This window comes from Drosophila takahashii, chromosome 3L (genome assembly GCF_030179915.1).
Source record: "Drosophila takahashii strain IR98-3 E-12201 chromosome 3L, DtakHiC1v2, whole genome shotgun sequence".
NCBI classification, from domain to species: domain Eukaryota; kingdom Metazoa; phylum Arthropoda; class Insecta; order Diptera; family Drosophilidae; genus Drosophila; species Drosophila takahashii.
The window spans coordinates 6,735,475-6,760,898 of record NC_091680.1 but is presented as its reverse complement, the minus strand read 5'-3'; the positions used below and the strand labels follow the sequence as shown (position 1 = coordinate 6,760,898).

The window sequence follows — 25,424 nt, the reverse complement described above, 5'->3', positions numbered from 1 at the left end:
CTTATTAATTTGCACTTTTCTCGGATTCGCTCTATAAGCACATATGATATGTGTACACTCAGAAAATGAATCGCCCTGAATTTTAGAAAATCGCCTATGGATTTGCTTCACTGGCGATTTTTTTCTTTAAAATAAAAAAATTTTCTACTGGTAAAGAAAATTTTCTTCCAATTAATCAAAATTCATTAAATTCAAGAAATATTCCAGAAATATAGAAAAAAATCGCCAGTAAAGCAAATCCATAGGCGATTTTCTAAAATTTTTTTTTGAGTGTATGTTTTGGAACCCGAAACACTCCATTATGTCAAGCGATTCTCTCGCTTTTTGCGGTTTGTTTGTCATTCGTATTTATCTTTGTTTATATTATTACGAAACGGAGCGTTTATCTTGCTATAAGGAGATTTTCTTTTCAAAAAGTCTTATCTGCCAATGACTGAGGGATGAGTGAGAGGTTTTAAGTAGAGCAATACAACATATTTTCTTGAGATAATTTATATTTAAAGACATATTATTAATAACTAAATGGAGTATTAGTAAGCAACCACAAAGTTAAAGATTTTTGAATTTCCCGCCATTCTTGTTTTAAGCTTTTTCCACCGCTGTGAATGGCAAAAATTGAAGAAGAAGATTTGGTAAACAACTGGGAGATTTGATTTGCGCCCTTAGTTAAAATCAGGAAAATCAATTATTAGGCAACGAATCCTGGGATCCTTATTACAAATCCTTAAACTGGAATGTTCAATCTCAGCAAACAACTGGTGGTCAGGGCGCCAAAGCTGCGTTTGACTGCTTGCGCTGTGAGTGGAAGTGGTCAAAGTTCAAGTCTCGATCAAAACAGCAACAATTACGTCCAAAAACTTGTTGGCCCTAATCTCAATCGATGCCACAAACGTTTGTCCAGCACTAGTCAAAGTTCGAACGTGGGTCCAATGAAGCGTTTGGCAGGAAAAGTAGCCGTGGTCACCGCCTCCACAGATGGGTAAGAAGATTGCAAGGAAAAACCATGAGAATCCCCCTTTAATCCTTGGTTAATCCCCTCCAGCATTGGCTTTGCCATTGCCAAAAGGCTGGCCGAAGATGGCGCCTCGGTGGTCATCAGCAGTCGCAAGCAAAAGAATGTGGACTCTGCTCTGGCGGAGCTGCGCAAGCTGAACCTCAATGTCCACGGACTCAAGTGCCATGTGAGTGAGCCGGAGGATCGCAAACAGCTCTTCGAGCAAACGATCAGCAAGTTTGGCAAGCTCAACATCCTGGTCAGCAATGCGGCCACCAATCCTGCCGTCGGCGGAGTCCTCGAGTGCGACGAAAAGGTGTGGGACAAGATCTTTGACGTCAACGTCAAGAGCTCCTATCTGCTGGCCAAGGAGGCACTGCCTCTGCTGCGCCAGCAAAAGGACTCCAGCATCGTTTTCGTCTCCTCCATCGCGGGCTACGATGCCTTTGAGGTTAGTCGTGCTTATCTAGGGTTTCTTATCTGGCTTAACACTCATATCTCTTAGCTACTGGGCGCCTATTCCGTCAGCAAGACGGCGCTGATTGGTTTGACCAAGGCGGCGGCCAAGGATCTGGCTCCCGAGGGCATCCGCGTTAATTGCCTGGCTCCTGGAGTGATAAGAACCAAGTTCTCCAAGTCGCTGTACGAGAATGAGTCGGCAAATGAGGCGGCGCTGAGCAAAATACCCATGGGTCGCCTGGGAACCAGCGAGGAGATGGCCGGCGTGGTCTCCTTTTTGGTCTCCGAGGATGCGGGCTACATTACGGGCGAGTCCATTGTGGCGGGCGGCGGAATGACGGCTCGTTTGTAAAGCGGTGTACATAAATATATTGTCTTACGATCTATGGATAACAGCGGAGTTCAAAAATATAATCAAAAATGGATATAACTACGAGGATCTTAGCTTGGCCAGCTGATCGGCAATGTCCTTTTCGGTGCGCTTGCCACTCGTCTCGAAGTCCGAGGTTCCCGTGGATGGAATAGTGGACATTTTGCCCGAGATTTCGATGCCAATCTCGTCCAGAACCTTGTTCACCACCGCATTAGACTCCTCTTCGTCTCCCGACTCGTTCAGCATGTCGTCCAGGGTGTCGTTTATCATCTCGTCGGTCATCTCCATCTTCATGTTGGCCGCCTGGAACTGGCGCACCGTCTCCCCGATGGCCTCCGGTCGCATCACCTTGTTCATTTCGCCCATTGTCTTGGCCGTGGTGCCCATGGCTTCACTGAGCGCAATATTGGCGCCCATATTCTTGTTCTGATAGCCAATGGACTGGATCTTTCCGGCCGCCGCGTAGGTGCGCGACTTTTGCTTCCTGATCTCCACCAGCTGCTTGGCCAGAATGCGGCAGGCATCGTTGTTCCCGGCGGCTGCATTCTTTCGGATTTCCAATTCCAGCTTGCGCTCCTCCTCCTCCATTTTCCTGCGCTCCCTTTCGATGTCCCTGGTCGCCTTGCGCAGCGATTTATCGTTCTCCCGCTGCTGCTCCTTCACCGTGGGCTTCTTGCCGAACAGATTGTTGAACATTTTGGAATTTTGTGCGTAGTTAGACCTGGTTTCTCTACTACTGACGATGCTGTGATGGTTTTTCCTGGCGATGAATCACTCGGGGATCGAATAAAGCGCTATCGGAGTAAATATCACAACAGCAAACAGTTGTCAGCTGTTCTGCAGGCGTTTCGCTGTGAGTGTCTGCTTTGGTCAGGGGCGCAGGTGGGAACTTTTTTAAGGGGTAGGAAGGGCAGGTAATAACCCTGCAAGCAAACAGGCGATATTTCTATCGCCTATCGTACAGAAGTCACTTCTTAGTAATTTCTGGAAGATAGAAACACGACAGAACACATTTTACAAAAGCAAAATGGGTTCAAATTGCGAAAAAGTAACTTCTGAGGCACTTCTGGACGATAGAATGGCGATAGAATTTCTGAGACACTTTTGGGCGATGAAAAGGCGATAGAACACATTTTACAAAAACAAAACCAATGGGAAAAAAACATCTTCCAATTCCCTTCTGGAAGTTAAATTGAAGATAGACTTCTGGAAGTGACTTCCGCGACACTTCTAGGAGTCACTCAGAAGTGACTTCGGGAAGTGTCGCCGTAGTGGAACAGTTCTTCCCGACGGTGACTTCGGCGATCCGAATGCGACGCGGACGATCGTTTTCATCTTCTAGACGTCAATAAATAGTGACTTCCGCGATAGAAAATGCTTGCAGGGAAATAGGGTAAACTTATAAAAACAGTTTTATATGCATGATTTTAAAAAATTGTCCAGCTAAAACAGGATATTGACTGTGCTATGATGTCTGTATAGATTTTACTTAATATATTTTTAGATAATTTACATTTTATAAAAGCATATCTCGTTATGGGCTAATACTCAACCCAACAAAAAGTGTTCGAAAGCAAAAAACTTTAAATGAAACAAAAAACAAAAAATGTGCCTATAGAGTAAATTAAGATAACTAACAAAGTTTACATTTTTTTTTGTGAATATTTTATTTGGTTTTTTTCTTAAAATTGTTTAAATTCATTGTTATTATTAAACATTTTATTAAGTTTTAAATTTGCCATCTCCCAAAACCCCTTTTATCTACGCCCTTTTGTTTAGAGTTGCCACCTTTTGATTCCAACAAAATCACCGGTTTGTTTATAACTAAACTGAATTAAAAATGTCTGTGGAAATCCTTAAACAAGGCGCCGAAGGACGTCTATATCTGGGCGACTTCAAAGGAGAACCCTGCCTGATTAAGGAGCGTTTTGTGAAGAAGTACCGCCACCCGGAACTGGACACCCAGATCACGCGGCAGCGGATGAAAGCCGAGGCCAAGGCGTCGGGAAGATGTCTTGCCGCTGGAATTTTGGCCCCAAAAATCCTCCACTCGGATCTAAATACCCACAAGTTGTATATGGAATACTTTGACAAGGCCAAAACAGCCAAGCAGTTAATCCAGGAGATAGTGGCTAGCCAAGCCGAGGAGCAGGCAAAGAAATCCCTGCTGGAGTTCTGCACGAGGATCGGTGGAATCATTGGAAAAATGCACTCCAATCACATAATTCACGGGGATCTGACCACCTCGAATATCCTTATTGATCCTAAGGGAGGGGATTATGATATTGTACTGATAGATTTCGGTTTGAGTCACTATAATCAGGCCACCGAGGACAAGGGAGTGGATCTGTATGTCCTGGAAAGGGCTTTAATCAGCACCCACAGCGAGCAGCCTTTTCTTTTTGAAAACATCTTAGCAGAATATCGCAGGACGTGCGGAAAGGACGAGCAGGCCGTGCTGTCCAAGTTCGAGGAGGTGAGAGCCCGAGGACGCAAGAGGACTATGATTGGTTAACAATAATAATAATAAACTTTAATGTTGAACTTATTCTATCCTTTTTATCGACTCTCTGGGAGGATCATCTTGCAGCTCGTCTATCTTGATCTTTTTGATGTACTTCCGCTGTTTGGTTTTGTTTTTGAGTAGTTCGTGCTTCAGGGGCTCCTTTCCCTCCACAGGCGGCAGTTTGTATTTTTCGTAGGGACGCTCCTTCATCTTGGCAATGGCATCTTCCAGTTTGAGACCAGCTAAGCCCAACTCCTCGTAGTACAGGCGGTATTTATCACAGAATTTTGAGTGTCCCTTCTTGAAGGCAGCTGTTTTAGTCGAGGGGTGCTAGAAAGATAACTTAATTAATGATTTTCCTGGTTAAAAACCAATGCAAAACTCACCCTGGCATCAATTGCTCTGGCGCAGCCCCTGTGAAAGTTATGCAGATGACGTAAAAACGACTCATTGGGCTTCAGGCCCTCCTCCAGACTCAACTGGATGATCTCATTGATGTAGCCAAAAGATTTATTGGCGCATCCTTGCCGCAGCATAGCGCCTAAAATAGGCATATTCATCTTAATGCCCGCCACTTGCATTTGTTGCAGCAGTTCCCTGGCCTCCTCCTGCGTGCGACAACCCAAGGCGAGCACTCCATAGGTCACAATATCCGGTCGCAATCCCGCCGTGCGAATCATTGTGAGCACTTCCCGGGCATTCTCATAATCAAAGCGCATCGAACGCTTTTTGATTAGTATGTTGAAGAAGTCTATGTCTGCTTTTAATCCAATTTTCCTCACAAAACTAAGCAGCTGCTTTTCTGCTGCATTTGTAGGGGGTATTACCTCCAGCATTGTGGTAAATGTTTCGATATTTGGAGTGATTTTGTGCTGCTTCATGTGCTCCAGAAAACCGGTGAGGCCGCCGAGTAGCAGAAAACGTTCATGTGGACGTGTCACCTCTTCTAAAGCCACCAAGCTGCCCAAATGGGGACGAGGCAGCAGAAGATTGGGCAGTTCCAGCTGGCTTGTAGTGCTAGATATCTCTATTTGGGCGGTTAACTCATTAGTTTTAGATGGTAAACTAGGTAAATCATCATTTTGACCCTCCTCCAACTGAAGAACTTGGTTTTTCCTAGCTGCCGCCGGAGCAATTTGATCAAGAACCTCCCGCATTGCATCCAAATCCCCAAAACCGCAATCCCTGGCACATCTCAGCATTGCATTGAAGCTGTAGAAGTCGGGAGTGACTCCACTCTTTAACATTTTGTGCCAGGTGAGCAGAGCATGCCGAAAACCGTGCTCCGTGTTACTCGCACACGCCTGCAGCAGAAAATTGTAGGTATCGGCATTTAGATCGAGTTGCCGCTCCATCATCTCATCGGCCAGCAGGTAGGCAGTGTCCACATCGCCGCATCTTCCATACGCCTTGATCATCGCATTGTAGTTCTTCACATTCGGCTCGTAGCCCTTCTCCAGCATGTTTTCCCTGAGAATCTGTGCCTTGGCCAAACCATCGCTTAAGGAAGGAGCATTTGCACAGGCGTTGAACAGAGAGGTGTAGGTTCCTCCGGTCACCTGGAGTCCCCGCTGCCGCATCTTCGTATACAAGGAGAAGGCCTTTCGTGTATATCCCGCCTTGGCGCAACCGCTGATGAGGAGATTGTATATATATTTGTCTGGTTTGGCGCGATCCTCTCGCAGCATTCGTTGCTCCAGCACGGCGATGGCTTCATTCAAACGATTGGCCTTCAGATGATCCTTGATTTGACGGGCATATTCAACGGCCTGCAGCTTCTTCGATCTCCGCGTGGCATTGCTGAGGAACTCCTCTTCTTCAGCGTCGCCAGGATCTTGGGTTTCATCGATTTTGGCATCGCCAAAGGTATCCGGATCCCCAAAATCCTGGACCTTCTTGATCTTCTTTTGTGGCTTGAATTTCAGACGTTGTTTTGGAACCTCTAGACGAGGTTCCTCGAGATCTTCTTCCCTGAAAGGATTCTGGTTCCGGTTGGCTTCTCTTTGAGTCTGCAAACCGGCTTCCTGATCCGTAATCCTCACGTGCAGCAGGCGATTTTGTGACCACCAACAGGATACCAAAGGAACCTCAGTGGGGAGATTGATATTATAGCCATTTAAGCCCCTTCTGGTGCCGTTTAATTGCAGGCCACGCAGGTGGGCGGCCATTGAACGGCCAAGTAACCGCAGAGCCATGGTTTATATTGCAATTTTCTGTGATTTTTATGTAATTAAATAACTACTATTTCAAACGTGTTTCCAGCGGTGTAAATAAAGAAACAGCTGTTTAAGAGGTGTTGCCACCTGGTGCAGAAATGACAGTCACACAGAAGGGTAATAAACCCCAGTGCCATTCACATTCCTCGCATACGGGCCCTGCAATCTGACCTGGTTTTGGATTAAATTAGTGAAAAAATTAAATAAATTAAGCATGAGCATGCAGGTGGACCCGCGCCGCAAGGAGAAGATCAACCGCTACAAGGCGCCCAAGAACCAGGGCCAAAGTGGCGGGGCCAACGAGGACATGATGCCGGATTACATGAACATACTGGGCATGATTTTCTCCATGTGTGGACTGATGATGAAGGTACAGGAGTGATAAAAACCCAGTGACTTGGCAGTTTTATATAATTATATCTCTATCCCTAGCTCAAATGGTGCGCCTGGTTTGCGCTGTACTGCTCCTGCATCAGTTTCGCCAGCTCCCGGGCGAGTGACGATGCCAAACAGGTGCTCTCCTCCTTCATGCTAAGTGTTAGTGCGGTGGTGATGTCCTATCTGCAGAATCCTGCTGCCATGACTCCTCCCTGGGCCTCCTAGCATTGGATATAGCCACCACTATAGTCTATAGTCTAGTGTAGATGAAGGTGTATACTTTATTGCGTTCCGAGAGGGATTAAAAGAGGACTAAAGATGAATACAAGCTGGCTGCAATCAATCAATCAATCAATGTATAACTTATGTAGGCGATGCGATGTGATGCGGAGGTAGTACAATTTAGCTACTGCGATCTAGAACGACTCCTCTGCGACTGCGTTTCGTGGCTAGGTGGTGAGCAGGTAGTAGGCGAACAGCATGAAAGCCACAATGTAGACGGTGCCGAAGATCAGGACGTATTAAATCTCCCCGAATCGCTGGTGGCCGGTCTGCTTGGCGTGCTCCTGGGCCTGCACCTGGCCGACGAGCCTCACGTCGCACTGCATGCAGCGCAGCGTGAATTTGTCCACATTGGTGTACTGGCGCGACGACTGCGCCTCGTTGGCCAGCTGCTCGGCCTGCTGGTAGACGCCCAGCTCCTCCACCGGGAAGATCGTGGCCGGAGCAGCACTCTGCGCCGTCTCCATATACAGCGGATCGTAGTGGATGCCATCGAAGAGCAGGAACACACGCAGCCCGAAGTTCTTGTCCTCGCCAAAACGATTGATTATGGCATTCTGGATGTCCACCACATCGATCTCGATGCCATAGTAGTTGGACAGTATCGAAACCTCGATGGCGCCGCCCCAAGAGTCCGCCTTTTGGATCCACGCACAGTACTCTGCATTCGATTTGCCCAGCACGGCATCGTTGTAGCTCTGCGTATCGGCCGCCACCTCCTGGGCAATGATGTGCCGCATCATTTCGCTGCCCTCGTTGTCCACCTTGCCGTTGAGCACGAAGCGGATGCTGGTGAAGAGGCACGAGTTGTCCGCTGGCACCACCTTCTTCAGCAGGATGCCGTTGAAGTCGCCATTTGGACCGCTTTCCGTGGGCGCCGCTGGCAGTTGGATGTTGGATGAAGGAGCGGGGCCTTCGCCGGTTTCCTGGAGCAGCTGGGCCTCCTCCTCGGCCTGCAGGCGACGCGCCAGCGCCTCGTCGTCCTCCAGGGTGGCGGAGGAGGCAGCAGGAGCAGCCTTCTCCTCCACAATCAGAGTTTCCCCGCTGTTGATACCCACCGTTTTGAGCTCCCGCTGTTCCTGCTGCTGCGAGAGATCCAGCGGCTTGGGTGGATAGCCCACGAGGACGTGCAGCTGGGGCGCTTGGATGGCGGTGGCCTGGACGATTTTCGTTTTCAGCTCCCCCAGCGTCGTATGCTCGTTCAAATCATTGACAATGAATTGACCTTTTTTCGATTTCAGCTTCACACTAAACGAACCCGTCATTTTTCGATTATACTCCTCCTGCGGGCGGCTGGGCAGTGGTTGGGCGTTGCCTAATTTTGGTGTTTTATTGCGACCGAAAGTGGCTAGCTTATATATTGTCTAATTTGGTTTTCTTTTTCCTATATGTATTTTTTTTTGTTGTTGCTTTTTTTATTGTTTAAGCAGTTAAATCGATTGATGATGGAGCATCGAGGTCTTATCGATTTATCGCCATCTCTATAATTGTACATCTAGCGTTGCCACCCGGTTTATTTGGCATTTGGCCTGGCAGTGCCGTCCTTTTAGGCGCCAATTTTAAAACATAGTAAAAATGTCATTAAAATGTTTTATTTGCACTTTTAAAAGTCAACCCAGAATATTAAAACAGTAATATTAAAAGTATTTTTCATATTTTAATACACATTTTAAGTTTTAACAGAACAATAACTTAGTTTTTGATTTTTGGAGTGTTTAGTGTATAAATTTCGCATGTTACATTAAATCTAGATTATTCTACATGTAAATAGTTTAACATAAATATGAAAACTATTTTTCGTATATTAATACAAATTAATAAAAAACAAAATTATAATTGGATTTCAGTAGGTGAAAAAGCTTATCATTTTCAAATTTTATACGAGCTAGTCACAATTTCTACAAAATTTTACATGTAATTTACTTTGTACTTTTCCACGTTTTCAAAAGTTGGCAGGCCGAATTAAAAAAATTAGCGGTTTAAATTCAAATTTCACAGTCTTATCAAATATTCGCGACTTACCATTGAATGTCTTCCAGCCTCCACACATCCAATCTTAAAAAGGTAACTATTTCAGCTACGCCTGCCTATTATGCAGGTGTGAACAAAAAGCTAATGGCAGATCGCTCGACGCTAAGGCCAATGTCAAGACGCTAATTAATATTTAGCAGAATCCGCTCGCAGATAATGGCCTAGTCAAATAGAACCCAGAACCAAGGAAACGCCGATTAGCAAAAAAAAAGAAGCGAGAAGCCGCAGAAACCGAAACCGCCAAGTCAACAAATTGCCCAAACATCAGGCAGCCATCCAAAGAGCAACAATGGAACACCAAAAAAACAAAAAATAAGGGAAACTGCCTTTTGTTATCGCCAATGCTCCACATGCGTGTTGGGCCAAAATCACTTTTAATAGTCCAAACAAATTGATATTCCCCTCCCCCGAATTCCCCAACTCGTGAATCACACTGAATCTTGTCGTTGTTTTAATTTCTATGAAAGACGAGCGGTCTGCCGTCTGCCGGCCGAACAATTCATTAACTCACTACTCTCAACAACTGACTGGCTTATAAATAGACGGGTCGGCGGGGTCTGGTGATCAGTGCAAGCAGGTCTGTCGACGCGTAGTGCGAATTCATCGATCGATCATATAACTCCAGTCCCACTTAAGACTCAACATGAAGTTCTTGCTCCTGGTGCGTCTTCAAAAAACAGAGAGAGGATTATCATCAAGAAAAAACAGTTTACTGACCAATGGAATATCCTTTATTTACAGAGCGTGTTCCTTTGCCTGGCCGTGTGCTTCATGGTCACCAGTGCTGCTCCCCGCGAGGAGGCCATTCCCGAGGGTCTCGAAGGTCCCGGCAGTGAGTCCATCAACCCCTCCGACGACCAGTCCTTCCTGCTCAAGCTGAAGCTGCTCAAGAAGCTACTGTTCCTGGGCTAGACATCACCACAACCTCCCATTCCCATCCATGGATTTTTAGCTTAACTATGTGTTTAGGTTTTTAAGAAGAAAAGAAATCAAATTAAATTAAAAGATGTATTTGGTAACAGAACTTTAACGTGGATTTTCTTTGAATTGAGGGTGAAGGAAACTAAGAAGTTGGTTTTTTTCTTGTGACTATTTAAACAAGAAAATTTGTGAAGTGCTTTTTTTTAATAATATGAATAAACCAAATATTTTTTTTTGGGTAAAAGAATCGATTATAAAATTGATATTAACTTGGCAAGAATTCAATACTGCTAGAAAGAAATCAAGTTCGTTTCTTAAGTCTTTTGTTTGGAATACTCCAAAATTCCTTCCTTTGGTTTGTATTATTTTGGTTTTTTATTTAGAATATAATGTAAATAATTGTCTTATTTTACCTGGGTGTTCCCACTGCGAACCCTTTTTGTTTTATGTAAAGAAAAATCTAGTTTTAGATTTTTTATTAAGTTTCAAAAATAAAATTTATTTTTTGATAAAGAAATTATATATATATTAATATATATATTTTTTGTTTTTATTGTCCATTTAAAATATTTAATCTCTAAAAGATATATTTAATTACCAAAGAACTTAAAAATTAATTCAAATTGAAAATATTTTCCATGTTCTGTCATAAAATATAACCAATTTGTCCTTTTATTTAAAGAAGCCCAGTTAACCCCACACTAAAGATACAAAATACGTTAACTAACTCTCTCCCCAGAAACGAACCGAAACCAGGAAACCCGTTCCCATTCAGACCTAGGCAAACAAAAACTCGACCCGCTGCCAGTCATTAGCTCCTTTTGGGACAAAGATGGAGATGACATAAGAAAGCCGACTTGTATGAAAATTACATTTATTTTAGTTACGATTACGTATACTTTACTCTTTACTCGTATGTATGTGTGTACTTGTGTGTATGCGCTTATGGTATTGTCTAAACAAAACGGGTTGAAAATCGAATGCAGTGGGGGAGGCAAGGTTCCCAATTGGTTGGACTAGAATCTGAACGGTGCTCAGCGGACTGCTGCCGAATGCCTTCTAACCCAGCAGTTTCTTCAGCTTCAGCAGCTTCTTCAGCTTGAAGATGGCCTGCGGATCCTGGGGACGCTGCACATCATCGAAGGCCGGCTGATAGATATTGTCCCCGATCAGGGACTCATCCACGGGCACTGCAGACACCAGAGCAAGGGCCACCAGGCACACGAAAAGGGTCTGAAAAAATAAAAAAATATGATATTTAGCAAATGCGTATTTAAAACCATAAATTAAAAATGGTTTGTATAAAAATATCTAAATCTTTAAGTTAGGATCTAAAGTAATGAGTTTGGCGTATAAAATTTCTAAAATGTTTTTTTAGAGAAGCTAAGACTAAGCAATTTTTCATTTTTTTTTAAATAGTAAAAAATTTTTAAAATATTTCTAAGAAGTTTTTTAAGACCCCAAATTCCTTTTTAAAAGGACTTCAGCTGTTATTAGTATTTCATAATCCAATTCAATGAAACTCAATTTATAGCAGGTTGAATTATAATGAAAAAATTTAAAAGTTTTGATATTCATATTTAAAATTATTTTAGTAAAATAAAAATACTTGAAATACTGCTTTCTATATTTCACAAAAATTTTCAGGACTCTCTGTTAATTCGAAATTTTTTTAGACAGAGCTTATGAATAATATCAACACTTATGCTGAAATAATTAAGAAAATAAAATCTTAAAACTCACCAGGGCTAGGTACTTCATGGTTGCTTCTGCTGGTTAGATGATTGCGCTGATTAATCCAAAAATCGACTGCACCTAGCTCCATCTGCGATCAGGGCTTTTTATAGCCGAACTTTTTGGTGACCATCGATGATAATGTCGTGTGTAAACTGCAATCTGCAATGGGAGAAGCGGACAAATGAGAGATACATAAACAAAAGACCGAGGCATAAGCGAAAAAGAAGTATAAACAGAAGAAACCTGGCCAAAAGCCGACTAAAAGCCGACCAAAGGGGCGTGGCCTGTTGAGGCAGGTGTCTTCTTTTTATTTTTTTGGACAGATTTTAGCAGCACGACCGAAAACCAAAACACTGAAACCAGGCCGCCCTGCTATTTACTTGGTTTTTGGTGGCATCTTTTGTTTGCTTCGCCACGGAAGCCACTGAAGAAGTTGAGTTGATCGCTGATTAAATAATAATCATACTGGGTAAATGAAAACAAACGAAGGTCATCGCGAATGCGGTCAGCAGAGTGATGTTTACACAAAATAAGGAAGAAAAATCGTAATAGGAGGAAGTTTAATTACCAATTCTTTGACGTAAATCGTATATTAGTTTATAAACCGCAAAAATACCAAGTTCATGATCATTTGAAGCCCCCTCCTTTCGAACTGATCAATCAATGGCCAAGTCAATTAAGTAAATTATCACTTGAGAATGGGATCCATAAATATTTGACACTTTTAACAGCTGTCAAGCCTAAAGAGTGGAACACTAAATCAATAAAACTGAAGCTAAACGATGGATCTATTATGGGTTGGGCTGTAGTATAAAAACCAAACTAAGATTGATACGGAGGCCAAGCTTTTATGCCCAGTCATCGTGGAAGTATCGATGATGAACTTGCAGCTAAAAAACCGGAAACATACACCCTGCTCCAAATATGTAAATTTACGAACTTTCGAGAATGCCGCCACAATGTCAACTTATTCAAAACATTCCATTCCACAGGTGGTACTCCTAAATAAATACGTGTTGAATGTATATCAATACAAAGTCCACCATGACCACCATCAAAGTAAAATATTATTGAATGAATATCTTTGAGTCAGTCGTTGTCGTCGGCTTGTCTAGCGCAGACTTATATTCAAAGTTTTGTATTTTTCCCATGCCCCTCGGCTCTTTCAATTAAATTATATGGGCGTGGCTGTAACATGTGTGAGATGTCTCAATTTCGGGTGAATTTATTGTAGGAGATAATAAATTTTATTAGGCACCCAAAAGATTGTAAAAATTTGCAGAAATTGTGAAATGATTTGCCGGAGAAATAATTATGCAAAAAAGGCGAGTTAGTTTATAAAAAATATCATTTGTTCATTAAATGTTTAAATTGTGAAATGATTTGCCGGAGAAATAATTATGCAAAAAAGGCGAGTTAGTTTATAAAAAATATCATTTGTTCATTAAATGTTTAAACAAATATTTTTTACAAAATTGTAATTAGATGAAAAGTTTTACTTTTTATTGTCTTATTATTTATTTTATATTTATATTAAAATGCAATATTTATTTAACAATTTTAGATTGAAAAAATTAGTTTACGTGTCTTCATTTATTCACGTATAAATAAGTTATGAATTAATGATTTATTGTTTTAAAATAAATTTTTAAATTGTATACAAATTTCGTTTTTATTGATCAAATTTGGTTTAACATTTACTCACATAAAATATATTTTTGGGTAATCCGTAGATGTTTCATCGTCACCTTCGCTTGGCTGGGAAACCTCTGAACTTGTCTCTTTCTTTTCCAATTCAGCCTGTTGAGTGGTTTCATCTATTTCCTCGCTGCTTTTCAGGACTGATGGCTCCTGATATCCCGGTGGCGTCTTCATGGCAAACTTGATCCGGCAGGAAATCACTTTAATAACTTCCTCATAGACTTGTATCAGCTCCAACAGAACCATATATCTGCCATCGGGAATGCGAAAAGGAACCAGTTTCGAGTCAATGGAGCTATTTTGCACGAAGTAGAAGCCAGGAACCAAAGGACAAGAGACCACAAAAGTGGAGGGCAAGAGACTCTCGCCCGGAATCTCCTCCACAGTGATATTACGAAGTGAATCGAGCAGCTTGCAGAGATCCATATTTCTCATTCGAAGCAAATCCATTTGATCGGAGCCACCCACTTGATTGGAGAGTTTCCTCACGAAAATATGCATAAGAAGTTTGCCGGGAAAGGGAACTTGAACGGTTAGATTAACATTGATTTCCTCAAAGTTCACAATATCATAATCCACATAAATTTCATTGGGTACAAAGGATTTGGCATAAAAGTCCTCTATCCTCAGTTTGATCTGCATTAAAAACTATTATTTTTGGAAACTACTTTATTTTATTAAAACAACTCACACTGTGAACTTGAGTAGCTCTAAAAAATAACATAAAAATCCAACTTTGCAGAGGTCGCATGGTTTAATGATTCCAACCAAATAACTGGTCGAAATTTGCTGACATTTGGCAACTGGGAAATTAGCCTCATTACCCAGCTGTTTAGTCAGGCCACGTTAACTGGACTAATGACTTTGTTTCGGCTGCCGATTCTTATCGATCAAATGTCCCCAAATCGTATAGGCCATCAGGGCGTATGCGTAATGTGGGTGTACCATTTTGTTTACATGGCGTATGCTTAATGAACAAACTAAAATAACACTGTGATAAATATTTTCTGACAAATCAACTTGAAATGTAAATTTACAAAATAGTCGGTTAGCAAAAACACTAACAACGCATTTATAAAGACGCTAACTATGGAACCCAGCGGTTCCAGTTGCGAATTCGTCGGCCAACTGATGAACTTGAACCAAAAAGTGCGAACATAAAACTACGACTACTTCGTTGCCGCTGGTAAAAACAGCAAAAGTTTACCATGTAAACGGACATAAATTGTGCCGCCGCCGGAAAGCAAGGCGAACAAAAGTCTCGGATAAATCATCCCAAACCAAACTGAAAAATATATGTATGCCAGTGGACCATAAATTTCGAAGCATTTTTATTGCAATTTGCTTGTTTGTACCAATCCCAAAAACAAGTGCAAACAATGCCGCCGGCAGCAAGCAACAAACAAACAAACGCTGCCTTAAGCCGCAAACTACAGTGAAAGTGACGTAATGCGATGGTAGCAGCGACAGCAACAACAACAACAATCGACTAAAAAATATGTATAAAAACCATTAAACAACGACAACAAAGTACAGAGAAAAGCAAAGTGAGCTGAAAAAAACTGTCAATGTCTTTTACAACGAAGCCGAGGATGAAGAAGCAGAAGCAGCAGCAGCTGACCAAAGGGTCAGGGGGTTTAAAATGGGTGGTTGGGAGTTTTTAAAGGGGGTGTGCACAACGGATAAAGGGCAGAAAAAAATAAAAACACCAGTCATTGCGAAAAAAAGTGTACTTTGTTTGCATATGTGCGACCTTTTTCAATGGGCTTGGCACGTGTTTCGACTATCGAAAAAAAGACAGTTGACTTAAATAGAGGAGGAAAGTTAAAAAAGGTGAGAATAACACATATCTTGGATCCTTGAAACACAAGAATAAATAACACAGGAACACAAAATTAAACTTTGTAAAATTTCCACGAACCATTTCAAGTTTTCTATGATATTTGGGTGCTCCTGAGTAAAAGTCCCATACAAAATTATTTTCCATCACCTACAGGTTCCGCGGTATAGCTAAGAATACAAAAAACCGATGTTGGCCGACATTTTGAATTACGTGGCCTATATAATTGGACTAACCTTTATTATTTTCGGTAGGACCTACTCTCAATACATCACGGCATTCCTAAAAAATAGTCCCCATTGTGAACCATTGCCCATGTCTTTGAAATTCGACGCCAAAGTTGAAAATCCCAAAATTGTAGAGATTTTTCTGATGTAAAAACAATTCTGAGGATTAAATCTTGAATGGAAGTAATTTTAACTATTCATTGTATCTATTGTTCATTGTATGCTTTAATTTCGGTTTAAAGCGTTTTCATGAGGACATTTTATTGGATTTTTTATACTAATAAAACCTATTTTTTGATTTCATTATCTACTCCTAAATGTTGTCAAATTTTGAATAAGTCATGGCAACCTCTAGAACTAAGAAACTAAAGTACGTTCACTGAACATACATAGAAAAATGTAAATGTTTACTCCCATTCTGTAGGATGCCTTGACATTTTTAAAATTTGACAACATTTAGGAGTAGATAATGAAATAAAAAAATCGGTTTTATTAGTCTAATAAATCCAATAAAAAATATTCTCATGAAAACGCTTTAAACCGAAATTAAAGCATACAATGAACAATAGATACAATGAATAGTTAAAATTACTTCCATTCAAGATTTAATCCTCAGAATTGTTTTTACATCAGAAAAATCTCTACAATTTTGGGATTTTCAACTTTGGCGTCGAATTCCAAAGACATGGGCAATGGTTCACAATGGGGACTATTTTTTAGGAATGCCGTGATGTATTGAGAGTAGGTCCTACCGAAAATAATAAAGGTTAGTCCAATTATATAGGCCACGTAATTCAAAATGTGGGCAAACATCGGTTTTTTGTATTCTTAGCTATACCGCGGAACCTTTAGGTGATGGGACATAAGTTTGTATGGGACTTTTACTCAGGATCACCCAATTATCATGGAAAACTAGAAATGGTTCGTGGAAATTTTTGGCTGTGTACCTGTGTAATAGAATTAAAGGTAGAAGTTGCAGTTGTAAATTTTGTGGTGGTAAAAATATAAAAATAAAATATACAGAAATGTGACATAGTAAAAATGCATTACATTAATACTGACTTGAGCGTAAGCATTTTTTAAAACAAATAATTTTTTAAATATTACAAAAAAAAAAAAATTTTAAATACATTTTAATATAAAATTTCATTATTTATTCTAAAATCTGGAGCTCATATCACAATGTCATCTCCATTGCATATATAGCCGCGGTGGTTTTTCGCGCATCATAAGATAAAAATTCACATGCATCGGCTGTCGGCTTATAATTTTATTTACCTCTCTGCTTTATCGTTTTCTTCGCTTTTCGTACTCTTTATAGGCATACTTTATGCGTTCAACGTTTTTTTTATCGCCTTAAATTTACAATTCAATGTCATGCCGGGCATTGTTGTTGTTATTTCTTCTGCTATATTGCCAAATTGAGGCAAAATAAAGAAGAAGCTGCTGCTGCACCAGAAGATCAGCAAGATCATTTTGCTGCAAAACCGGTTGGTTCGGTTGGTTCCTCATCGATATACCACTCCCCTCGCCACCAAAATCCGCAGACAATGCAGACCCAATGTAAAATTAAGTGTGTAACGCGACCTTGAGACTTCAACTCCAGTCGAAAACCAAAAACCAAAACCACAACTGCAATTGCCGGTCATCTTGGTTGCCACCGCCATTCATGTATTATTTATGTATGCATGTGGGGCCCATCGAGTTTTATGAACTTGCCCGCCCTCCGCCTCTCCCGATAATAATTGTTATTGCTCCTATACATTATGTTTTACTGGGCGCGTGGAGGGAGGGAGGGAGGTAGGTGATATCATTAACAGTCTAGGCCAGATCCATCTAGATACATATCTCTGTAAACGGTGGGCGCGTCCATGTCTGGGGTTTCCGCTTTTAATCAGTACTTTGGAAAAATATTTCGCGTTGACGATGCTACGTGATGCTTTTAGTCGCCCTTTTTTACAAATACTTTGGTAATCTTTGCTTTTTTGGAAAGAGTAAAAATTCTTATAAAATTCCTTAAAAAGATTTTTCAATTATATAACAAAAATGGAGAGGGAAATCTTTATGTTTACAAAACTTAAAGATTTTATAATAAATTTATTGAAAAATTAAAATTAAATTTTACCACGTTTTTAAGGACAGTATCGTTAAATCATCGTTTTAAAATATGTGAAATTCTTTAACAAAGACATTTTATTATAACTTAAGATAGCATCGATTCCCACAAAAACTAATTTATTAAAACCTCGCTAAAACCATAGCAATAATACTAAAACTAATGCTAGCGTTACTGCTAACTGCTAACTTTTAACAGTAGTGTGGATAATCAGCATATAAATAACTTGGAGGTGAAGATCATTGTTTATTGACGAGTGTGTAAGTGATTTGCATGATCAGCGAGGGTTGCTAAACAAATTCTCAAAATGTTAATTAATTCGCTCTATTTAAAAATTTTTTCTTTTTTTTTTCTTTTTATATATATCAACATTTTTGTCATTTTGTTTGTTGAGCTTTATGACTCCGTAAAGTATCATTAACTAAACAATCAACCCACGGCAATGGAGAATCTGGGTTTATGTGTTTATTTCCCCGTCAAACACTTTGGCAGTGGAATTTTTCTTGTGTTAACTTACGTTGAAAAGCATTTGGCCAATTGATTCCGTAGATCAATGCTAAGAGAGTTGTAATTAGAGGCAGTACGGCGGCGAATACATTTTTATCGCACGTTGCTCTTCTGTTTGGTTGATTTAGCACTTGAGATTTTTGTTTTTACAGTGGGGGGCCAACCCAATTCGGGTACACGGTATACCAAAATATATAGTGGCAAAGTGTATCCATAGATAAAATGCAAATTCCCGTTAATTGAATGCCAAACAAAAGCGCAGTGGCAGCCGCAACATTGAGGGAGGGGTTTTTCCCCAATTTTTTCGGGGGTTGGCTGTTTGAAAAATCAATTAGCAGTATAAAATGCTTTTTCGGTTTTAAAGCCGTCGTACCTGGGTTTTAGTTTTTTGTGTAATATTCTTTCTCCATTTCTCTACTCTCTACTTTGTTAAAAATGGGAGAGAGCAAATCCCACCTACACCCACCACCACCCACTGATAGAACTGAAAAGCGAGAGAGGAAAAGCAGTGGAAAAACCGCAGCTGCTGCTTTAAATTTATGCCAACGCGGCATTAGAAGCATGGCTTGCGGTTAAATGGGCAGTGGGTGGTGGTTGTGGAAAATGGTGAAAATGGCTAGGGGGTGCGGCAAAGGGGGTTATTTCAGCCATATTGGCTAGGTATTGGTAACATGTATGCATGTGTTTGTGTGTGTCCGCCTGTGGGTGTAGCAAACTGCAAGAAATCAAGGCTTTAGTTGCGGCGGTCGCAACGAAAAATGGCGGAGCGCTTTATGAATATTTATAACACAATGGAGCATGAAAAAGTTCGTTTGTAGGTGCTGCGGGGGGATTAAAGGGGTGGAGGGGGGATATGAATACATGTGGGTGAATACAAGGAGCTATCCAGGTTCAAGCTTCTGTTATCGATATCAATACCCCCCGATTTGACAGGGACGGGGTTAATGGAAGGATCAAGGATCCTATAAAATCTAAATCCATATACAAATTTGGTTAAAAAAGAGGGGTTGAATAAGACAAAATTTTTAAACATATAGAACTACCTAGTTGGTGGCCCAATAATAAATATAATTTCTAGACGTCAAATTAAATGTTTTTTTAAACATAATTTACAGCTAATTTGATTGGCTAAAAAATAAATAGATTTAAAACTAATCTAATATCCGTTTTTTTTTAATACAAAAATTACTTTATAAAATATCAATTTTACATAAACTCACTAGCATCACAGTAATTAAACCCATTTTATTAATATTTACTTTCACCAACACGCCTTTGTTTTTCCATCTGAATTCCTACCAAGAATCTCTCCCGACTTACAATTCAAATGGAAGTGCCAGCAGCAGGAAAAAGGGGGGCTTCCTTTAAACTTTCAATTCCACTTCCTCTGCATTTCGTTCTCGCATTTAGATTGGCAATAAATTAATACTTGAATATGGCAAGTTGCGCCATTAGAAGGGCGAAGAATCGAGTGACACACATTTGCAAAAATATTTAATTTGCCAAAAAATGCCAATCGAACTGAAAATCCAGTTAAAATCCCTCTGGCATTTCCATATCAACTGCATATTGCGCATACGCCAAGTGGGCGGCGGTGGCATTAATTCAAAGCTCATTGAAAAGAAATTTACAGCAAAAGTTTAAATGAAAAGTAAAGCATAAAAATTAAACAAAAAAAACTAAAACCAATTCAAATATTGATTGGGTGCGTGTAAAATGGGGAAAAGGGCAAAAAGGGGATTCCCCGACTGTGAGCACGTGCTGGCGCCATCTAGCGGTCGCTGCATGCAAATTGCCAAATCAGTGCGTGACTTGTAAAATTTTCACAAAGCTGGCGAACAAAAAAAAACTTAAATGCAAACTGTTAGTTATGACAAAGCAAACTTAACTAGCGGTTATTTCGGATTTTTTCCTTGTTATTTTTGGGAAAATTTTAAACTGGCACGCACGTGTAACGCCCCACAATGGAGTAGTTGTAGTTAAAAAATATGGAAAAAAAGAGTAGAGGTGGCCCAATCTTTAAGCGCCGGTCAATTACCGAGTTTACAGAATGCCCCGGCTAATGGTCAGCTCATTCATGACTCGTTTAATGGCCCCCAAGCTCTGAAGCTCAAGTTTTTTCTTCGCTTTACAACCCCTCTACTACTTTTTTGCCGCCAATTTGAACAATTTGAACAGCAACTGTCAAAGTCAAAGACTAACAAGGGACCATATATTGTGTCCATTCCCCCCTTCTCCATATTTTTACATCGCTTGACTGGCCATTTGTGTATCTCCATTTCGGAGATGCCTTTTAAATGATATTTTCCATTTGGCATTCGGTAAACATCTTTGCTGCAAGTCAACTCTGTACATCTTGTATACGTATCTTCAATTTATATATTATACATTTCAAGTGCAGAAAGTGGAGCAAACTAACATTTTTCCATCGATTCCCTTTGGTACACGGGTGTCAAAAAATCGAGGCGTTGGGTGGTGGTGCATTTTCAGGGAACCTAATCGATTTGGACACTTTACAAGTGTTTGCCAAAAAGAAATATTTATTTTTATCAAATGCTGGAAAAGCAAACGAAAGGGGAAACAATAAGTTGAAGTAAAAGCCGATAAAGGGGAGAAGTGAAATAAATGACAGCTTAATGGGGTTAAGTTCTCTTTTAAGGAATAATTAACTTTTGTATGTTGAAGTGGAAATTATTTTTAATTGATTAAATTCAATTTAAAGACAATAATTTCTTGTCAATTTATTTTAAATTTTCTTCCGTTTTTCTTCCTTTTTTTTTTGTTTTTTCTAAGTTGTGTAGATCCCACTTTCTGTGCTCCATTTCTCTTAAAAGTTTCCGGATGTTTCATCTCATTTCTTCTCATATCCCCGCAGCTGCACATCGTAGCATTTAAAATTTATGTCAAATTAGCGAGCGCCTCAATGACAAATGCGCGGGAAATAGAAAAGGCCGCGAAGAATGCAATTTTTACAAGCCAGACCAGAGTGGAGCAAACCAACTTCCTTCCTGGAAACCACTTCAGTGCCATCACCCCCTCCATCCTCCATTTTTCACCCACAAAACGCAGTGACTTGCCGCAGGGCAACGGAAATTAGTTCAACGGCACTCACAACGGCGGCAGTTAAACGTCGTCTAAGACTGGAGTGCAGGGAAAACCAGCCTGGGATCTCTTAGGGATGGCAAACGAACAAGGAGTAGATGTATCTTAATATATATAATTTTTTGATAAGCTAAAATGTAATAAAACTTTCACACTTACTTACTTCAAAAAAGTTACTACATTTGGTTAAATTGAAAATTATTTAACACTTTTCTGATACTGCATCAAAAAAATCAATGTATTGAAATAAAAAACTATAATTTCATACCCATAAAGCAGAGGACACAAAAGAGAATCGACGTTTGGCCGCAAGATAAAATTCCTAACTATATATTTACATGTTTAAAATGATCCTCTTTTACGAGAATTTATGATTTTTAGAAAACGCAACAGCGAAAGGTTTTCAATCAACACAAGAAATCTGAATTGTACATTTTCTAATAATATTCTTAAGCATTTCCATTCAAATTTTTCAAATTCAGAGATCATTCAGATTTGTTAGACAATTAAGTCGATATATCAAATCGGTGTTTTCATCGCTAGAAACTATCTAGTATTCCCCATACCCTCTCAACTCTAAACTGCAGACACTTGTTTTTTATAGCTGCAAGGGGGTGGTGGTGTGGGTGGAATAAGAGGCGCGCGGACATTTGAAGATGATGTAGTGCGGACATAAACATAAATAATGGCAATGCGCAGTTATTACTTTTCTTGGTCTTGGTCTTGGTCCTGCTTCTAGTCCTGGTCTTCTTCTCTCGTCCTTGGGCCGAGATGCTTACATAAAAATTAAATGTAAGTAGAGAGTGAGGAGGAGGAAATTGCTGGCCCTTTTTCTTCTTTCTGCTTGGAGATGCTGCCTCCATTTTTAATTGCATTCTGACTGCCGCATCAAATGGCAACCGCTGTCCTAATGGGTTAATTGGGCTTAAGGCAAGGCATCCAGGATCCTCCTCTGCAGGACCTGGTGATTTATCTGTGCTGGCAAATTGACAAACGATTCGCGCTTAATGGAAAAGTTACTCATACGCCATGGATTACAGCGCACTGCGCGCATTATTAATATTCATTTCAGTGCGCATAATTTGCACATACATCAGAGGATATGGGAGCAATAAAAGAAAGAAATGGCCATGATTTGGCAAAAGTTGCCTACGATCTTTGCTGGAGAGAGTAAGAGAATGCAGAATGCAGATTGCATGTCCTGGATGAACAGGATGCATACGGGGGAGTCATGCATTAACAACAGAAGAACCCCATCTCCAGCAAACAATCGCAGCCAAAAACATAAACAATAAACAGAGCTGAAAGGACGAAGGAGTGGCAGGGGTAACGCACTCCGCTAATGCACCAAAAACTGCATCCACACTCATAAAAATATTTTTCTACATTTTAGAAAATCGCCCTAAAAAATTTTTCGCCTTTGAACTGAGAAAAATTTTCTATTTTCACGACAAATTTGCCATAAATTTAAGGCAGGTGACCATAAAAAAATATTTTTAGGGTTAATTTTTCTATTTTTCTAATATTTAGGGCGGTTTTTTTCGATTTGCTTCGTTTTGACCTTTTCTAAATCCAACGGCGAATTGCCCTAATTTTTTTTCTAAAATTTTTCTAAATACAAGGGCGATTTGCCTTAAAAATCACTCCAAAAGTGTGAAATTCGGTAGCCCAGCGGTCTAATCACTTGCGCTTTCAACTTTGCTATATGAGGACTAAGGTTGTGGGTTCGAACCCTGTGTGATTCAACTTGATTTTTATGTTTTTTTTTTTTGTAAACATTATAATACTGAGGACATTTTTTCGTCCGAATTTTAAATTAAAGTAGTCTTTAAACCTTAAAAACGTATGGGAGTTCTGAGTTAAAAGCATACTTTATACGGTTTAGTTGCCTTTAGTCATATTATAACGTAGACCTCAAGAAAATAAGATATGTGCAGAGTTTGTTCGTCGTCTTGCGCGATGGGTCTGTGGTGCAGCGTTAGGACGTTAGACTCTAAACCGAGAGGTCGTGGGTTCGATTCTCGCAATGACCAAAAAAAGTAAGTTGTTTTTTCTCCTCATATTTATTTCCCTAATTCGTTTACAAACATGATTTTTCAGTTCTAACGGCTGTTCTGTATAGATCGGGCCCCCCTCTTAGCGCAGCTCCCATATAAGCTACACACCAATACAACAATATGAAACGGTGTCCTCCGCCGGTTTTGTGTAATTAAAGCAGTCCCAGTTCCCAGAATATACACGATTAAAAAATACATGCTTCCCAAATTCAGTTAAGCATGCTCAAACTCGAATTTTTTTAATTTGTCTAATTTTTTAGGGCATTTGCCTTTAAAAACAGAAAATTCGCCCTTAATTTTAGAAAAATACACCTTAAAATTAGGGCAAATCACCCTAAAAAAAGGAAAATATTTCTTATTTCAAGAAAAATCACCCTAAATTAAACCAAATTTCCATCGGGATTTTTTAGAAAATTTTTCTAAATACACGGGCGAATCGCCAGCGGATACGATTTATGGGCGATTTTCTAAATCCACGGGCGAAAAGTCAGTTTTTTAGGGCGATTTAGGGTAAAAATTTCTATGAGTGCACTACTCTTAGATTCCCCCCCTTCCCTTCCTCTCAGTTACTTAACAATATTTCTCATTGTTGTTGAGACGTTGCAGGTGTTTGCTGAAGCATATCAAAAATATATATATACACGGCTATGGCTGCGACTACGACGACGACTTAAGCCAGGGCCAAAAGGCGTTGGGTGGCCGTGTTTTTGGTGGGTTTCGGTTGAGCCAACCCAACTGGCTGTCTGCAGGGAGATGAAGATGACAGAGTCAAGAACCAGTTCGCAGCTAGTGATTAATTATTAACTAGTGATTAATTATTAACTACTATTTGGTTCCTTACTCGGTTGAATAATGTTGAAAAAATTAATTTTCTTTATTTTCTCTGCTTTTATTTTAGAAAATCAATTAAAATTAAAATCATTTAAATTAAATGATTGAATAAATATTTACTTAATGTCACCCAATAAAAAATTAACAGATTTTAATTATAGAAATGAAATTAAAATGTTTATAAAAAAGGAAAACAACAATTCCACAATTAATATTGTAACTTGTTTCATTTGTAGTTAATTCAATTAAATTTTGTATTTCTATAAATTGAATATTTGGTTAAAATACTTATGAACAAAAAGAAAAGGAAAAAAACCGTTTAACTTGTATAAAATGTAATCCAATTTCTTTTTTTTTTTTTAGAAAAATCAAGCAATAGCCGGTAATAATTTTGCTAGAAAAGTAAAGTAAAATATTTAATTTTAACGTTAATTGAACTGGAATCTAGTTCAGTTTGTGAACATATTGTGGCCTAAAAGTAGGCAACTCTTGTGGCATTTGCCATATGCGAAAGGCAGAAGAAAGGCCGTCTGCTGCACTCGCCCAGCTTTCTTCGCCTTTCTCCGCCGCCCTTTCTCCTCGTCTCCTCGCTTGGCTGCCTTACCTTAATTATGAGTTACTTTTGTGCAGGCATTTTCTTAGTTGCTCTTGTGGGTGGCATCTACCATTCTACCAACCACCCACTTTTGTCCCTCGTGCGTTGTTTACTTTTTTGTGCTGTTTAAATCAACTGAGCAGAGGATGAGGTGCAAAAGGATCAAAGGGAGCAGGAGAAGGGAGGCAATTGCTTGGGCTTGTGTTTGCCTTTGGGCCACAATGCTGCTAGGGGGGTGAGGGAGGGATTCTTCTACAACAAAGCAGACGAAAGTCGCTGGCGGCATTTGCCGCATTTGCTGCAACAGAAACAGCAGGTGCAGCATGGGTTTTTGAGCGGGTCTGGGTGCACCCCAGTCTGCGGTCGGGTCATTTGGGTGAGGGATGGGGTTTCCAAGGGGTGTCAGCTGCTTATGCTGTGTAATTCCGCGTAAAATGCACAAAGGGACAACCCGTTAACCGCCTTCTCATCCTCCCCCAGCTGACTGCCTTGAACCGCAGCTTTTCCACCTGCATGACACCTGCCATTGTTCAACAGAAAAAAAACTAAAT

At 40.2% G+C, this 25,424-nt stretch overlaps 9 protein-coding genes across 9 annotated transcripts; 4 read left to right on the top strand and 5 right to left on the bottom strand.

Moving 5' to 3' along the window:
• Positions 1-618: 618 nt before the first annotated feature.
• Positions 619-1,886, top strand: Dhrs4 (Dehydrogenase/reductase 4). Its single transcript, XM_017139428.3, has 3 exons — positions 619-979; positions 1,043-1,445; positions 1,500-1,886. Exons 1-3 carry the CDS (start codon positions 735-737, stop codon positions 1,803-1,805), a joined length of 954 nt encoding a protein of 317 aa, XP_016994917.2. The 5' UTR covers positions 619-734; the 3' UTR covers positions 1,806-1,886.
• CHMP2B (Charged multivesicular body protein 2b) lies at positions 1,799-2,663 on the bottom strand. Its single transcript, XM_017139429.3, has one exon. It carries the CDS (start codon positions 2,520-2,522, stop codon positions 1,884-1,886), a length of 639 nt encoding a protein of 212 aa, XP_016994918.2. The 5' UTR covers positions 2,523-2,663; the 3' UTR covers positions 1,799-1,883.
• Positions 2,664-3,605: 942 nt separating this feature from the next.
• Tcs5 (TP53 regulating kinase) lies at positions 3,606-4,374 on the top strand. Its single transcript, XM_017139415.3, has one exon. It carries the CDS (start codon positions 3,667-3,669, stop codon positions 4,339-4,341), a length of 675 nt encoding a protein of 224 aa, XP_016994904.2. The 5' UTR covers positions 3,606-3,666; the 3' UTR covers positions 4,342-4,374.
• On the bottom strand, positions 4,338-6,563 carry LOC108055855 (pentatricopeptide repeat-containing protein 1, mitochondrial). The gene is made up of 2 exons (XM_017139413.2): positions 4,719-6,563; positions 4,338-4,662 (listed from the first exon to the last, which is right to left on the bottom strand). The coding sequence occupies exons 1-2, from the start codon at positions 6,525-6,527 to the stop codon at positions 4,372-4,374; spliced, it is 2,100 nt and encodes a 699-aa protein (XP_016994902.2). The 5' UTR covers positions 6,528-6,563; the 3' UTR covers positions 4,338-4,371.
• Positions 6,564-6,679: 116 nt separating this feature from the next.
• Positions 6,680-7,273, top strand: LOC108055858 (protein Asterix). The gene is made up of 2 exons (XM_017139416.3): positions 6,680-6,918; positions 6,981-7,273. Exons 1-2 carry the CDS (start codon positions 6,763-6,765, stop codon positions 7,149-7,151), a joined length of 327 nt encoding a protein of 108 aa, XP_016994905.1. The 5' UTR covers positions 6,680-6,762; the 3' UTR covers positions 7,152-7,273.
• Positions 7,185-8,645, bottom strand: Yod1 (Yod1 deubiquitinase). The gene has a single exon (XM_017139414.3). The coding sequence runs from the start codon at positions 8,471-8,473 to the stop codon at positions 7,448-7,450; it is 1,026 nt and encodes a 341-aa protein (XP_016994903.2). The 5' UTR covers positions 8,474-8,645; the 3' UTR covers positions 7,185-7,447.
• A 1,131-nt stretch (positions 8,646-9,776) lies between these two features.
• Positions 9,777-10,263, top strand: LOC108055845 (uncharacterized). The gene is made up of 2 exons (XM_017139388.3): positions 9,777-9,900; positions 9,981-10,263. The coding sequence occupies exons 1-2, from the start codon at positions 9,883-9,885 to the stop codon at positions 10,149-10,151; spliced, it is 189 nt and encodes a 62-aa protein (XP_016994877.2). The 5' UTR covers positions 9,777-9,882; the 3' UTR covers positions 10,152-10,263.
• A 754-nt stretch (positions 10,264-11,017) lies between these two features.
• On the bottom strand, positions 11,018-12,030 carry LOC108055844 (uncharacterized). The gene is made up of 2 exons (XM_017139387.3): positions 11,904-12,030; positions 11,018-11,393 (listed from the first exon to the last, which is right to left on the bottom strand). Exons 1-2 carry the CDS (start codon positions 11,919-11,921, stop codon positions 11,220-11,222), a joined length of 192 nt encoding a protein of 63 aa, XP_016994876.1. The 5' UTR covers positions 11,922-12,030; the 3' UTR covers positions 11,018-11,219.
• A 1,568-nt stretch (positions 12,031-13,598) lies between these two features.
• On the bottom strand, positions 13,599-14,240 carry LOC108055838 (uncharacterized). Its single transcript, XM_017139380.3, has one exon. The coding sequence runs from the start codon at positions 14,238-14,240 to the stop codon at positions 13,599-13,601; it is 642 nt and encodes a 213-aa protein (XP_016994869.3).
• Between the last annotated feature and the right edge of the window lie 11,184 nt (positions 14,241-25,424).